Genomic DNA, 16,863 nt, shown 5'->3' with positions numbered 1-16,863 from the left:
ATTTTTCATAATATTTGGTTTTATTTCCAAATTTTTTATGAAAATAAAACACTTATTTTCCTTATACATAAATTCTCAACCTTGACTTGGTTTGTATATCCAACACTTTTGTAAAATTGCGAAGCTAATATATTAATTAATAATATTTATTAATAAAAAATATTCTTAAATTAATATTTTAATTTATTGAAAAATACACTTTTATATAGGTCTTCTCTTTTCTTATTGAATCTTCACTCATGATTTTATAATTTCTAATAAACTAAAACTAAAAGAATAGAAAAATATATTAGAAAATATGTTACTATATTCATCCTATGGTAATAGCTTGATTCCATTTCATTTATTCATCTTTTTCGAGTGAGTTGGTGCAACCTTTTATGTACGTAGGTATCTATCAACACCAGTAGCTTCAACCGATGTTGTATTGACACATATCTGGATTTGGCATTTCAATTTTGGTACATCGCTTAATTGTGATTGAGGAACATCACCTTCCAATCTGTCTTTTTGACTTAGTCTCTCTTCCAATTCATACCTTCATTTCTTTTTCTATTCATTCTTCCAATTGTGGAGATCACCACAAGGATGCTTCAACAAACATCATATTCCTTATTTCATAAAAATTAGATCAGAGCATGCTCACCTCTTACTACTGTAACAGACAATCATGTAAAAAATATTACTAATCAAATTCCTTTCTCTAAAATAACCTTTAAATACCTTCCAATGTCATTAAAAAAATTAATCACAGTAAAAAACCAAAATTACTCATCATCAATTTTATTCATAATTCACATTTTCAAAGTAAACTGTAAATTACTGTATACGTTGATTCAGTAATTGTTCTAATTGTTAAATGTTGAAGCTTCTACAATCAAACACAATGAAGATTCATACTATTGAACCTTATCGTGCATTATAACCTGCCCCTTATGGAATACTTGGCGGAACTTCTACAGTCAACATATAGCCTCCGAGTGCTATCCTTCCAAATCAACACAACAGGAGAGGCATAAAAGAACTATTGCTATGTTGAACCACCACACCCTGCCGGAGATACTATAACCAACGGATGTAAAATTGTGAAAGTTGCTCCAATCAACCAAACACAAAATTGTGTGCAGATGGGAAAGACCCCCTGCCTCTGTTTCCTTTATCTAATATAATCCAATAATTATTTAATCAGCTAAGTATATATAATACAAGTACATTATCTCAAAAAAATTCTGTCAAAATATGTCGAGCAAAAACACTACATTTGCTCAAGAGAACTTCCTACACAGTAAGTCTAAAACGAATTTGTTTAAAGCGTTTAGTATCTTGACAAGTGATACTTTCCTTTTACATCCCAGTGACCAATGTGCTAGGCCTGGTTTTCCATGTATTTTGCGAACTCAATCCCAGTGAGCATACCATGGAGCTCAAAATTAAATAATCTCTGGATTTGCTTGTTTCAAACAGGTCATTTGGACTATAATTAAACTACTGCAGGGGTATCATATGGAATGCTGATGATTGCCATAGTACACCATTCCTGGCGGTTGAAGTGGTCGAAAACTAGGAGGTGCTGGGGCTTGCTGCGTCAATTGTATTGGTTGATGTGGAGCTATCGGTGCTGGTTGCTGCTGACTTATTTGCATTGCCTGATGAGTCAGAGGCACCATTGGGCCCACCATATGAGGTGGGGGTGGTCCCAGTGGTAAAGGAGGGGCGCTACCATAACCATATGGAGAAATGACCCCTCCAGATGATTGCAAATAATGGTGGGAGGATGAACTACCAAGCAATTGGTATTGACTCTGTGATGTTGCGGTTGGATTCTGCAAGGTAGGTTGAGGTACCATAACCGGCGGATATGAATGATTTGATGTGGCAATTAACTGTTGTGAAGACATATAAATATTTGGATCTGATATAGGTGCTGACTTCTCAGGTTTTGACATGGACTCAGAAGTTAGACAAACATTTTTTGCCTCTTCTACTGCAAATGAAGAGAGAACAGAAGTCATGATAAACTGAGATGAGGCAGAAGCAGCTAGCTTATCTGCAACCTCAGCTGCAATTGCTGCGGCTGACTTTTTAGTTGCTGCTTCTGATTTTGCATTCACATCAGTAAAAGACGTTGCAGTTGAAGCTTTATAAGAAGAATCTTCATCAAGTCGCTTCCGCATGTGGCTTGCCTCTTCTACTTGTGCTTGTGCTACCTCCATACCATTAAATTAAATTCGTTAGCATCATAAGCAGTAAAAGCGTGTCAAAGTTCCTGAACAAAAGCATAATAATACACACACACATATATAATGGCTTTTAATGCTAAACAGGAACTTAGTTACTTCGTATTTGTTTGTGAGATAAAGCAACTAAATAGTTTCTGTTTCAAAACTCAGTTTATTACATCAAACGCCTTTGAGGTTCCTAAAAGGTATGCCATACACTCGCTACTTTCAAAAAGGGGTTAAATATTTTGTCCTTATAAAATTTCGTATTTCTAATTTTAGTTCTTATAAAAAATTGTCCATATTTGATCCCTCAATCATTTTCCGTCATCAATTTCAGTCTCTGAGAGAGACTAAAATTGGACAAACAAAATTTAGAGATTAAAATCAGAAATCTAAACTTTCATAAGGAACAAAATCATGAATCCTTTCAGAAGTAACACCGTATTCCCCATTCCTCTTCCCGGTTTAAATGCGTTTCAGACACATAAACTACTCTAAAAATGAACAGGAGTAGAGTTTGCGTACACTATGTACAACTCGGGGAAGGAGAGTTTAATTTATTCTCTAAAATGTTTTACAACTACAAACACTATTTATGAGCATTTTACGAACTATACCACAATATGGTCCAATTACCTTTTATTGATATATACTAAGAAGAGACACATAAGAAAGGTAATTAAATAATGGAAAACCTAGATACACAAGAAATATATATCACATTTGCATCTCATAAGAAACTACTCAAAATAGGATAGTCTTTTCTGATAAAAAGAATCACGATAATACATACCTGAATCTGCGTCCGGACATTCTCCAGCTCAGATTCCTGGTACATAAAAACACAAGTAATTAAAAGATAGCACTGGCACTCAAAATATCAACAAGAAACCTAATAACTGCTGAACTTGAAATATAAAATCTTACTGAAGACACGGAAATAAATACTTGCCTGCTCATGCAAAGCTTCCTTTAACTGCGTTACAAGTGCTGCTCTATTTGCTTCAACTACTTTGAGATTTTCAATGCATTTTTTCAAAATATTTTCTTCCTCCACAAGTTCCTTAGACAAAGTTTTTCGCTTAGGGTCCTTTACTGAAAAAGAAAGTATAAGAATCCTATCTTCCAAAAATTAGGTGTTAATTTCTTTATAACGATAGCTTACCAACAGAACATGCAATATCAACATTTTTTTCCATCTTCCGCACACATTGAACAGCATACTTGCATTTACCCATCTCTGCATCTTCATTGGAATGTTCATTAAGCACTGTATGGAAGGCTGAAACTATTTTTTCTGCTGTACCTCCAATGGACAATTTCTGGATTACATAAAATTCATCCGGTTAGCTATGCAAGAAGAATTGCAAATTGTTTTGAAGGGTGCAATCATTTAAAAGCATAGAAATGTTGGAGTATAACATTGGGGAGGGGAGAGGCACAAAGGTCCCCGTCTTACCGTTTTAATGGAACGAGAATCCCTTTTCACAATTCTGACAGAACGGGATCGCTTTTTGTTGAATTCAAACTGTGAAGGTGCTTCTTCTCCAAATATTGATTTTTTAAGGTTCTTAGTGTGAGATTCAAACACTTTCCTCTCTTCCCATATACCAACCTAAAGTAAGGTAAGCAGCAAGTTAGATCAAACTGCCTACATTGAAATCAATATCATGGTATGCAAATCATTTCTTAACATTTATATGCCATAGGTATCAGTTCTTGTATGAACAAATAAGTCTGCAACAACTTCATATACAAATCCCAAACCATCCAAAAGCCCCTTTTCCCACATTTCTAAACAATGATTTGAATGGTTGTATTCACTTGTACTCGTTTTAGACCCTGGAAAAAGGCTTACCAGTCTAGATACGGCATATTTTTCTTGATCATCACCTTTCTCAAGAGCATCCTTAAGTGCTGTGGGAAGAATGGCCCAAAACTCAGTCACAAACTCATTTCCTTTACATCTGCTGTTCTGAATGATATCATTTGCAAGATACAGAAGAGGGACTCGCTGAACCCTTTCTGAATTTTGAAATTGCTTATTCCATGTTTCCACTACCAGTTTTGCCTCGCTCCAGTGAAATATACACCAATGTGATAACGCTATTCAAAAAATTAAAGATAGCAAAGTATACGGAACAAACAATCAATCCATGCACTTTAAAAGATCAACTTAATAATAGGGAGTAATATTTAGAGTTTAATGGTTATGCACTGAGAGCGCAAAACAATTTTACATTGTTATCCAATCACAAATTACCATTAATCTAACTTTTAAGGTAATTGTTGTGAAGGCCAACAAAATTACCATTATGGTGATTTGTGATTGGATAACAGTGTAAATATTTTACACCATATGAGCATAACCTTTTTTCTTTAAATGTAGACCACTTTTAAAGTAAGAAAAATCCACACAAAAATTCTCTACCAGAACAGAAACTCACTTCAATTTATATTGACCAAGCCCTGACAAATTCAGCTTTAAACAGACTGTAACAACAATATTTTGATGCATCAAACATATGACTTAGTTAAACTATTGATATGCTATAGTCATACAAAGGCAAATAAGTTCTCCAAAACTAAGCTGCCACAGCACTAGGCAAATCCTTTTAAAGGTGGACATTGGGTCAATAATGTGTTTAAGGTCTTAAAATACATGCCAAAAGGATAGCATTAAGAAGTCTAAGATTCAACTCTTTGTGGGCCTAAAAGCAGATAGACTTAAGTATAAAGCAAAATTGTGCACTTTATTATTAATATAAATTAAAAAAACAACTGATAAACTTGCAGAAGAGCCTTTGCATAAAATCAAGTTTACATAGCCGTTAATTTATTCATCTCCTTGGTATATGGATCACATGAAACACATACATCTGTATTTAAATACTACTCTGATACCTTTAGCATGATTCAAACAGATATCCCACTAAGTTCCTTTTCGGTGACTTTACATATAAAAGCTCCCCCCTGTAGTTGCATGGCAAGTCTAATTCTACCTCCACACATGACATGTTTTATCTTTTTGTACATTGCTTCTCTAAGAAACAATAATAACTTTCTTAAACTTTCGCAAAGACAAAATTGGAAAGATATTCAAGCCATTCAACACAAAAAATAATCAACAGCACACAAATCTAGGGCAACAATTCATATGCCCTTCACAGAATCAGCAATCAAAAGTCATAATTCAATAGCTTTTTTTGCTTCTTCCCACTCTAGCCATCACATATAAACTGAAAATAATGACCAGGTCACAATTACCATGACCTAATTCCAATTAGGATCACCTTTACAAACGAACATGCTAATTCCAATTACAGCAAAGATATTTATGCAGAGACCAATTCCCAATTTATCACACACCAAAGCATCTCAACTACATCACACACCAAAGCATCTCAACTACATCACACACCTTCCATCCATGAATGACATTCTTTCTCTCAACTGAAACTCTACCAGAGATGATCTTTAGTATACTAATTAGTTCCAATGAATTGCAACACACACACATATGCACACTGGTTAATTCAATAAATTGCAACATATATATAGAGAAACACTTCCAAACCATCACTACCAACGAACATGTCCCAATTGGGCGAAATAATCATAAAAAATAAGCACATCTATCCAGTAAAATAAACTAATAAACATTTTTTCAGGAAAAAGGATACTTTCAATGCACTTCTGGGTTCTGTTGAGCTTGGACAGCTTGTCCGCGAGTATCTCAGAGAAGACTTTACTCATACCAACAAACCTGCGCCAGAAATCACATGAGTGAAACCCTAAGAGCCAATAGAAGCAATTGATGAAAAGAAAATGCATGAATTTGTTAGAAAACTAAAACCCTAGAACCTAATGAAAACATAAAGGAAGGAGGAGGGAAGGTGGTTGAGGAGCAAGGGAGTGAATGCGAATAATTAACCAAAAGCATAGAATGAAGGAGATAATGGGAAATTGAAGAAAGCAGTTGGAAATACCAAATGTTGAGAAAGACTGAGATTGGACTGCGTCTTGGGGGAGAAGGAAAGTATGTACCAATTATGTATGTATGAAGAAGAAAGAGGAAAAAAAATGTTTGGGAATGTTATAGAAGAAGAAAAGGAGAGAAGAGGAAGAATGAGAGCAGCAGTAGTTAAAGTTAAAGGCTTTAGGGATTTGGTTTGTCCAATTTGGGCAAACTCGGTCACTTTGTCTAAAATCTCCTCATGTGTATAATCTTTTATAGATTAATTTTCTATTATTTCCTTATTCTACATCTGTTTTCTAGTTTTGCTAATATTTCTTTTATCTAGCTTTTAAACTAAAAAATATATTTTGCTTACTAATGTCAACTTTGTTTGATTATATTATTCATTATTTTTTCTATTTTTTAAATATTTATGAATTTCAATCCATGGTATATTTTCTTTACAAGGTAAAATTTTAACTATCCATTATTTCATTTAGATCTCATGACAACAACAAAAAAAGATTTTTTTTATAATTGTACATTAATTTTTTGGAGAATTAATTTACCTAAAACAAACTAGTCAATGTCAACATACATATAATAAAATTATATATATATATATATATGATTATTTATAATTTTATTGTATAAACTACTATAGTTCAATCTTTATTCATCTAGAATTATAACAAAAACATATTTTTGACCATTCAAATGCAAGACAAAATATGAGTTTAAAATTACATGAATTTTTGTGTGTCTTTATACATAATAGAAGTATGTCTCAATGTAATTCATAATAATAATAATAATAAAATAATAATACATAAATAAATGTGAATGCAAGTTAGATTGACTTATGTTGTTCAATTTCCGTTTGTAAAAAATCAGTCAGAGTCAGGTGAGTTACATGTTAATGATGAACTGAAAGTAGTGGACAGTCTTCAGTTTTGTTTGACTTAATAATTCACCCACAAAAATGGAAAAAAATCCTATTTTATAAAATTAACAAATTTACTTGAAGAAACTAAAATATGTTAATATCTTAGCTTAAATTTGAATATAAATTCTTCTATTAATGTTAGAGGATTTAAATTCTTTTTGACTTTTCAAAAAGAACTAACACCATTTTTTTTTAAAAAATATTAAAACCTACAAAAATACATATTAGGTAACCTTAAAAATACATAAGTAAATTAGTTATGGAACCAACTTATCTTGAACTATCAATGATTAACAAGAGAGATGATGAGTTTGACAAATTAGACTAACAAATTAAATTAAATAATCTCTAATGCGAAAGTTATACTATAAATTTTTTATTTATTTCATATATTTAAAACCTTATTTGTTTCTATACAAGAATTTTATGAAACCTATACTTTAATATTATTTTATTCACACTTTAATCTTTTAAAACTTAAAAAGCAATTTTTTATTTTTATAATTCAGAATCTTTAATTCACTTTAATCAACATGCAGTAATAAAAATATTTTTACAAGACTCAAGTTTTAAATTTATGAACATTAACCTTTGCATAAAAGTTTTGAACCAGATAGATTTAAAATAATTCATCAGATGTTGTGAGTCATGTCATCCCTACACATAGGAAATACATACAAAAGTTTAATTATGGAAAAATTTGTGATTGTAAGGAATTTTTTTATAGAAGAGGATGAGATTGAAAAGGTTGATATTTTTAACCATTACAATTTTCTGTTGTAGGTGTTTTATAATGGGTATTCTACATTGTAGTATTACAAGATATTAAACAAGACATATTGTGTACTCTGTCTCCTTTTCAGAAATGAATACTTCATTTAGATGGTAAAATAAATTATAATTGATTAAGACTATTAAATTAACAATATTATACTCTAATGTTCTATCCGAAATCTATAAACAAAATCATTAAGAATTTTGCAAATAATACACATTTTTTTTGTAACCACAAGAGTTTTGCAACTACTCAATTCTGCATTGCACACATCTTCAAATTACTTCCAATATTGCAGCATGGTTCTGAAAATGATATAGCATTGGAGGTGTAAAATGCATGCATCTACTCGCTCTCTTCTTCGCTATTGTCTATGCTCAAATGATTCATGTTCTTTTCCAGAGGTGGGAGCCCATCTTCAGAATCTGATGAGTTCTGATTTTTGTCCTCACCTTCTGCTGTCACAACTGTGCACACAACAGCACAACATACAAAACTAATTACGATAAAATTCCTAAATAATACTTTAAAGGTATCTTACACATAACAATATTTTTCTATTGTGACACAGTAAAATAACAGCTCCTAAAATGTTTACTTGAACACATCAGCACATTCAAGGGTTCATGTACCACTTTTCAAGAACCAGCATAAAAAACACATTCACAAACTATGAATAGCTTTCTGCTCAATCTGCCTTTTAAAATGTTGATATAATGCAAATTCAGACAGATTAGATAAAGGAGGAGAAAAAATTAAGACAGCATATATATATATGTGTGTGTGATATTCGTTGCATCTGGTAGTAAGAATCTTACGATTCGTAAGATACGGCCTACGAATCGCGCAATTCGATTCAAAACAGGACCTTATCGATTCAAATCGGGTCTTGAATCGTTTTTGGGCATGAATCGGACCATGAATCGCGTGAATCGTGGATTCTCGATTCTATTTCCGATTTGGTTCCGATATTTTTGAATCAATCATATTCTGGAAAATCATTCTGGAAAATTCGAAAAAGGAAACAAAAGATAGTAAAAATCCGAAAAAAGAAGAAGAAAGATAGTGAAAATCCGAAAAAAAAGAAGAAAGATAGTGAAAATCCGAAAAAGGAGATGAAAGATTTAATTTTTTCCAAAAATCTAAAAAAACTTAATAAAAAGAACAAAACGGACAGTCACAGACCATGAATTTGCCTATAAAAGTCAAGAACGCAGTGGGGAAGAATGCAGTGGGAGAATAGAAAAATCATGAACATTTTAACTTCATATTTTGATTTTTGATTTAAAAATATATCATATTTTATCTATTATGTATCTTACGATTCATAATAAGATTCACGATTCATAATAAGATTCAATTCACGATTCAAAATAATCGAAAAACGATTCACGATTCGAATATCGATTCTATAACCATGATTCAGATACAGAGAGTACGTTCAACAGATTAGGTACGTTCAACAGATAGGGTAGAAGGCTAAATAAAACTGCCCTAAAGGAAGGGTAAGAAAGGGTAGCCCAAAGGCTTTGTGATGCAATCCAAGGTTAGCCTCAAAAAACCAGGGAAGGTGTTTCCAAAAAGGGCAGCGCATCCAATGAGGGACACCCAATTGCAAAAGGCTCCTGCTATCATATGGTATGAAGAGAGTTACACGTATACAGCGTTACCTCCATTCAGTGGAGAAAATGTTTCCACTTGAATCCATGACCTCAACAAGGTCATCGAACAGCAAGATTGTGCATCAAGGTTTACCCTCTCTCGAAGATTACTTAGTTATGACCACCGTTTTAAAAAAAAGATATTACATTTACAACCAATACATACCTTCACCATCAGTAGGAGCCCTTGGAACCTGTCTTGCTTGTGACAGCCAAGCATTTTGAGCACAAACAATTTCAGCACTATTTTGGCATTTGGAGTAGATCCTGAGTAATTCCCTGCATTAATTAGTATAACATTGTCAATACAGAAGAGTTTATGAAATTGCGTGCAATTGAAAAATTAGTCGATTGAATCATGTGTTAGTCATGTATCTGGAAATAAAACAATAAGAATGAATTTGTATTTCCTTATAAATCCTTGAATTCAAGGTAGCATTATATAATAATAGATGAATTGAATTGTGTGTTAGTATACACCTGATCTTCTAATTATAGCCTGAATACAATCAATCACAAGAAAAAATAAGGGACTAATTAGAGGCAATTTAGGAGCTAATGGTATGCTAGATTGCAGCCTAATAATCACATGTATTGTTAGGAATCTGGATTAGAAAATAGAGAAAAGACATAATATTTCTTGATTGCAAAAGAACAGAACAGAGAACATTGTTATCCCCTCCAAGAGTTAATCCTTTCACAAAGAGTTCCCCTTCCACACAAAGTTCACAATTGATGCAAAACAGAAAGAGTTGTTAACTAAATTTCCCTATTTATGCCTTTCTTCATTTCCTCCTATTTATGCCTAATTAACCCCTCTAACTAACTGCTGTAAGAGTTGGTAACTAAATTTCCCTCCTCTCCAAACTCCCAATAACTATCTAGTTATTTTACACATGCCCAATCAATTCTAGCATTTTACATTGTTGAAAGAATTGACAACACGGATATCCCAAATTAAATTTTACAAAAAGGTCTGTCCGTGGTTACATACAAAGACAGGTTTTACAACAGTATTCATTCGCAAGTCATGCTTACTTAAGTGATACACTCAACTAAAAGGATATAATAAACTTCAGAAAGGACAGAAAGATATTGTAAATTAAGTATCTTTTTATAATCATAAATTCCAAGGTTTGAATTGAAGAAACCAAGAGGGGCTCAGAGTGCCCTGTTACTTTGTTCATATAAAAGATAGGATAAATAAATACCGTGCCAATGTTTCAACTTGAGCCCCCAAATGTCTCAAAAGTGAGGAAAATCTGAATAACAAAGTTATATCTACGAATTAGATCATATTCATACCCATTCAGAGACATAAAAGCATGACCCCATTTGAACTTTCCGAGCAATAAATTTGCTGTTTTTTCTTCCCCACTGCAATATCACAGTAAAAAACTTCAACCATATAGCATTGAGAAATGGATAATCTTCAATAATAAATATTAATTCAAATTAAAATAAACTATGATGCAAGTTAACAGTAATATACATGTTGCAAACTGCAAAGCTCAGACCTAAATTTTTATCTGAATGTTCATAATTTTACAATTTATGAACATTTGGAGATAGAATGATCACACATTTCTCGCAATGATAGTCTAGTATGGTGGCAAATTAGCCCTTCCTAAGTTTCAGTTACATTTTTTCGGTTGGGTGGGGGGAGTGGAGTGAAAAAATTATAGAGCACATCAGCAAAAGAAAAAATATATCATCTAGTCAGAGGCCAGAGATAAAGCCATTGTGGTACCATATTGTCAAAGCAGCAGATAAGGCCTCCACACAAGACAGTTGACATGGACGACCATAATTTATTGGATTTGCTGCTACAAGCCATGGCACTGCAATTAAATGAAAATATGAGAAAGTATTAGTACATTCCATGTCAATAGAAGCAACCTTAAACAGGACAGAAAAGATTAAATGCAATGCCACTGGAAGGAATTTTTAAGCATCACAGATAACTACAATATTACTTGAGTCCAGCATGGATATTTTCATCCAAAAGGTCTAAACACAAATAACCATGTAACATGAAGTATAGAAAACAAATTTTGAATATATTGTTTTCGGTGGTTAAGTCCATACAGAGACGAGGAGCAGCACAACGTAGCCTCACAAAAGGCACATCATCTAAGCGGGCCCATGAACAATCGACAACAGCCAACCCTTTCTTCTGGATTATAGAGTAATCTTCTCTTGAGACACATTGACTTCCAGCAGGACTGTCAAAAACAGAATCACAGAAAATCGGTAATCACAGTTCAGAGAACACAGGAACTAACAACTAGTAATATATATTGCTACTAAGCAGTCAAAAGAAAATGCATTGGTTTAGTTGACCTTGTTGAGAAATTTGTGCTTTTTCAAGAATTGCTTCCTTTAAAAATGCTTAAAAAATAATATTATACAGAAAAAAGTGAAGTTATTTCTTCCTCTTTTGCTTTCTATTTGCTTGCTTCTCTTTAGAAGAAAACGTTTGCCTCTGTTGTCATTTAGTCTTATACTGTGGTTAAACACCTAAAAAACATCAATATGTGCCTTTCAAACTAAAAAATAGCTTTGTCAATTTCATTGATGTTGTTCTTATTGTGGAACAACACTAATAAACCTCCTCTACGAATAGCCAAAATAAGTTAATGTTTTTCTTATAAAACTAGACTTTAAATCTAACTCAATCTCACAAAAATGGTTTAATAAGGTGAAGTTTGCATATCACTAATATATTGTAATTTGACCAACCACTGCTTGTCTTGGGATCTTTAACACACCCTCTCACACCAAAAAATGGACATTTCAAGCGGGGGACTAATTATTTGTAGGTGATCCAATAGAGGATGACATGATAAACACAACAAATCTCTCTTGGATAAGCTAAGCTCTAGTACCATCTTAAAAACCTAACTCAACTACAGAAAATCAGATTAGTAAGGTGAGGTTTGCACCCCACTTATATATTATAATTTAACCATATCACTAGTAGATGTGGGATTTCCATCACCTCAAGCCAAGGACTAGACATCTTGAACATGAGATTAGATATTTGTAAGTGGTCTAAGAATGATCCTATAGCGGGTGACATGATAAACTCAACAAATCTTGCTAAAATAGGCTCCAAAACCACTTATGAAGTGAATTTTAATCCTAAATCAACTTTCTAAAACTGACTTAATAAGATGAGATTTGCACCTCACTTAAATATTACAATTTGACCATATTACTAGACGATGTAGGATCTCTAACACACTCACTCACGTTGAGACATTGAGCAAGGAATAGAAGGAGGCTCAATAACGGGTGACACAATAAAGCCATCAAACTTCGTTAGGATAGATAGGTGCTTGATAACCTATGATACCATCTTATAATAGACTTTAAGTCTAACTCAACTTCATAGAATCAACTTAGTAAGGTGAAGTTTACACCTTACTTATATATTATAATCTGACCATATCTCTAGTTTATGTGAGATCTCCAACAGTTTTCAATGATTGAAAGCAACCATCCATTGTTTGAAAAAAGAACAATAACTAAACACTCAACCAAAGTAGTTAGACAACTGAAATTTTAACAAAATAAATTATATTGCCAAAAGGAGACAGGTTAACAACAACATAAGTAATAAAGGTAGAAGCCAATAACATTTGCTACACCTCTAGTCAATGCCCAAACTACTAGTTGATAAAAATAAAAAAAACTTGCTGATATATTGCATAAAGATAAGCCACATTCAGGCAAAAGTATCATTTGATCGTAGATATAGTGAGAAAAAGATAATTTCCAACAAGATACCTTAAAACAACGCCTCCAAAACCATTACTCACTCGTAACTCCTGTATAGAATCAACTCAAATCAGTACTGCTGTCATATTGAGCATCTTTAGATCATGCAATTGACCTTCATAAAATATTGAATCAACAATACCAAGGAACTATTTGTGAATTACTTCTGCAAACACACACCCTTAATGATAATGAATACTAAATTTAAGATCATTTAGACATCCATAAATATTCAATCAAATAGTAAAGATTTACTTATATTTTAATAATATATTATGCATTAAAATAACAACAAAATATCAAATAGATTTTGAATTGTATGAAATTTGACAGAATTTTAATATACTTAAATCCAATGGTTAAATTGATAAAATTTACTGTTAATTCTCAATGTCAATTAGCTGGCCCATTTACACTATATTTATATGATTGGATCATGGACAGAACAAGCTGCATGGGTGTGCACTACTGTAGCGGACAGCAGTTACAATTTCAAGGGCAGAATAAATATTGGGGTAATTAGCAACATTCATATAGGGACATGGTAGTTTCCTCATGCAACTTAGTATTATATGATATATGTATAAATAATTAAACGGGAAGGAGCAAGGCAGATTTTCAACCATTATAACATCTAGAAAATTTGTAGTATGAGTTCTCTCTTCTTAGAACTTTGGACAAGGAGAACTGAGTGTTACATATTTTATCAAGAAGCCAAGAACAGTCATTAAAGGTGTAAATTTGCCCAGACTTTAACCCTATCATAACACGTGTGAGTGTATATATATATATATATATATCTGTTTTTTGTGATGAAAATTTGGATTTAGGGAGAGAATTCCATGAATGCAATTAACCAAGAGCAGGGAAATCAACAGCTGAATAACTTCCGATGTAATTGGGAAAGTGAATGAGATATTTGTTGGAGAAAGTAGATTGTTTGAAAATGAAAAATGTATTCTGCTGAGACTCTAAGCCACACCAATAGAATTAGTTTGTTACACAAGCCAGGGAGAGAGAAAAGCCTCCAAAAAAATTCCCCACTACACTGCCACATCAGCAGAGTCTAATAACCAACTAAATGAGAAAACATGATATGAAAAAACTAAATGGTAAAAGAAATAAAGCATGTAATAACACTGAAGCATAGTATAACAATGGTGTTGCTAGCTAACACATCATACTAATGCTGTAAGATTTTCACTGGTGTAGGACTTAGCATTTTACTTTTTTAATGATCCAACTACTGAATCATAATTATTGATTAACTTGGGCGTCAATACCAAATCTAGTTACAGTTGAGAGAGAATAAGAATATAATCAAATGGTTCTCAATTATTATTTTTTCCCATATTTTAAAAGTATATATTATGACTATGTTCATTTGATAAACATCAATGAGTCATCAAATAATGTTAGATTTATCTAAAATTTTATAAATACGATTTACATGATAGGAACTTTCAATTTAATGGCAGGTTTAGGGACACATTCGGTTCAAATGAGAAGTTATAATGGTGCAAGGGTGATTTTACAACAAAGTAAATCACTCCATCTTGCACACACACGCAAATTTATGTAACGTCACTACAACCAATGACTTAGTTGTTACCCTAGCATTCAAAATCAACAACACTTTGCATTTTGATGTGAGAATTGACCTTTATAAAGTGTTACTTATTTTATACGAAAGAAATAACCAATCTAATAATGAAAATGACACCTAACATCCAATTAAATCTGATACAAGATGTAGGTAGACACTTATATATTTACATAATCATGCTTATGCTTATAAATGCAAATATGTATGAACAGAGTACACCTAATTATGTGATAATGATAAATGCTAATCAGAGAGTGAACAAAAATAGATAACAGATACTTGCCTTTAGCAAGCCCAATCTTGAAAGCTTCCGACCAGTGCACTTTTTGGCATCGCATTGCCCAAAATCCTGAGTCAACATCACAAGAAACAAATTACATTCAAAATAAAGAGATACATTACACGGCATATGAATATAAGATTAGAATGCAGTGATGACATATATAGTAGTATAGCAAACAAATTGAAGGAACATTTTCAAAATAATTTCCAGCGTTTAGAACTAGGAGGCAGGGCAGAAATCCATAAAAAGTTATAAATTTATTTCAAATTGTCAACTTATAAGTGACCATAAAATATGATAGAAATGAAAGTTTTTTTTTTTAAACTGATATCATTGTAATATGACATTATGAATAGTTCAGGAGTATTTGCATTCCCAAGTAGAACGAAACGACTCAACAAAGACCAATGTAAGCATAAATTCATCAGTGTGACAGTATCACCATGGAATGTGTACTAAGCCAATGCCATCCTTCAAACAAACATCAATGTATTTTTTTATTTACAAAAAATAAAAATCAAATATGTAGCACAATAAAAACCATGCAGTAGCCATTGTCCTGTTTCTTACCCAGAAAAGTAAGCAAATCATGAAAAGATAATAATCTCAGTTAAATTAAAATTAGTAAAACGGTTAAATGCATACCCACATTGCAAGCTTTATTTTGGGTTCCGTGAGCTCCTCCTCCTCTTCTTCAATCTCACCATTTTCTACGATTACAGAAAATATCAAGCGGCGAACACAACCCATGTTATGTTTGAAAAAAAAAAGATGAAATCAAGAAGTACCCGGAAGAGAGCTTTGAGAATCGTCCTCTCTAAAGCAGAGCAAGATGAATGAGTAAGCAAAAGACGCGTAAATAAGAATAAAAAAAAAAAAAATCACAAGCAATTGGAAAGAAGTTACAGTAAGAGTTGTTGGTTGTGTCGACTTGATTGACCGCGATGAGTTCTGAATCTCCTTTGTCTGTTATTCCCCATTTGTGCTGAAGAACGCCAACCAGAAAATTGCCACACACAACGTATCTTGCTCGTGACACTGATCGCTGCTCTTGTTATGGCGTTTAGGTTAATATATATGTTCTTGATCCTTGTTATGCTGCTCTCAGTCAAATTATTCACTTTAGGTGAAAATTACCAATATTAATGAATTAGGGCAAATTTTGTTAAATTCGTTATTTACAAGGATGCGCGTGTAATAATAAATATTGATATTTTATTTATGGTTGAAACTTTTTATTATTTCTGTAAATAAATAATTCATTTGGAAATAGTTTAATATTTTAAAATATGTGTGTAATGCAAAAGCACTGCTATCTATTAAAAATATGTGTGTAAACTATGGTTTTGTTTTCTAAAATTATGGGATAATAGTTATTGTAATTGTAAAATAGATAAAGATAAATAAATCTCTTATTAAAATAAGTAGAAAAATATTATTTTTAAAGCAAACAAATTAGATAAACACATACAGAAATAGTAATCTATTTATTTATTTTTAAAAATAATCACAAACAAACCCAAACTACAGTGAACATCATAAATGATTTTAAAGTGATTCTAATATATATACTTTTTTACCTTAAGTTGGTACAATTTACACTTAGAGAGTTATATGTTTTAATACTAT

General features: G+C 32.2%; 2 protein-coding genes across 2 annotated transcripts; both read right to left on the bottom strand.

The window, feature by feature from the left end:
- Positions 1-1,117: 1,117 nt before the first annotated feature.
- LOC137812393 (uncharacterized) lies at positions 1,118-6,428 on the bottom strand. Its single transcript, XM_068614348.1, has 8 exons — positions 6,212-6,428; positions 5,906-5,988; positions 4,081-4,328; positions 3,682-3,837; positions 3,388-3,544; positions 3,175-3,317; positions 3,016-3,051; positions 1,118-2,207 (listed from the first exon to the last, which is right to left on the bottom strand). Exons 2-8 carry the CDS (start codon positions 5,976-5,978, stop codon positions 1,500-1,502), a joined length of 1,521 nt encoding a protein of 506 aa, XP_068470449.1. The 5' UTR covers positions 5,979-5,988; positions 6,212-6,428; the 3' UTR covers positions 1,118-1,499.
- A 1,575-nt stretch (positions 6,429-8,003) lies between these two features.
- Positions 8,004-16,349, bottom strand: LOC137812392 (uncharacterized). Its single transcript, XM_068614347.1, has 10 exons — positions 16,141-16,349; positions 16,023-16,051; positions 15,880-15,944; positions 15,235-15,300; positions 13,355-13,395; positions 11,651-11,787; positions 11,313-11,403; positions 10,868-10,939; positions 9,729-9,841; positions 8,004-8,368 (listed from the first exon to the last, which is right to left on the bottom strand). The coding sequence occupies exons 1-10, from the start codon at positions 16,212-16,214 to the stop codon at positions 8,247-8,249; spliced, it is 810 nt and encodes a 269-aa protein (XP_068470448.1). The 5' UTR covers positions 16,215-16,349; the 3' UTR covers positions 8,004-8,246.
- Positions 16,350-16,863: the final 514 nt, after the last annotated feature.

The sequence above is a fragment of the Phaseolus vulgaris genome, chromosome 2, assembly GCF_000499845.2.
Source record: "Phaseolus vulgaris cultivar G19833 chromosome 2, P. vulgaris v2.0, whole genome shotgun sequence".
Classification (NCBI taxonomy): domain Eukaryota; kingdom Viridiplantae; phylum Streptophyta; class Magnoliopsida; order Fabales; family Fabaceae; genus Phaseolus; species Phaseolus vulgaris.
This window is presented reverse-complemented; position numbering and strand designations above follow the sequence as displayed.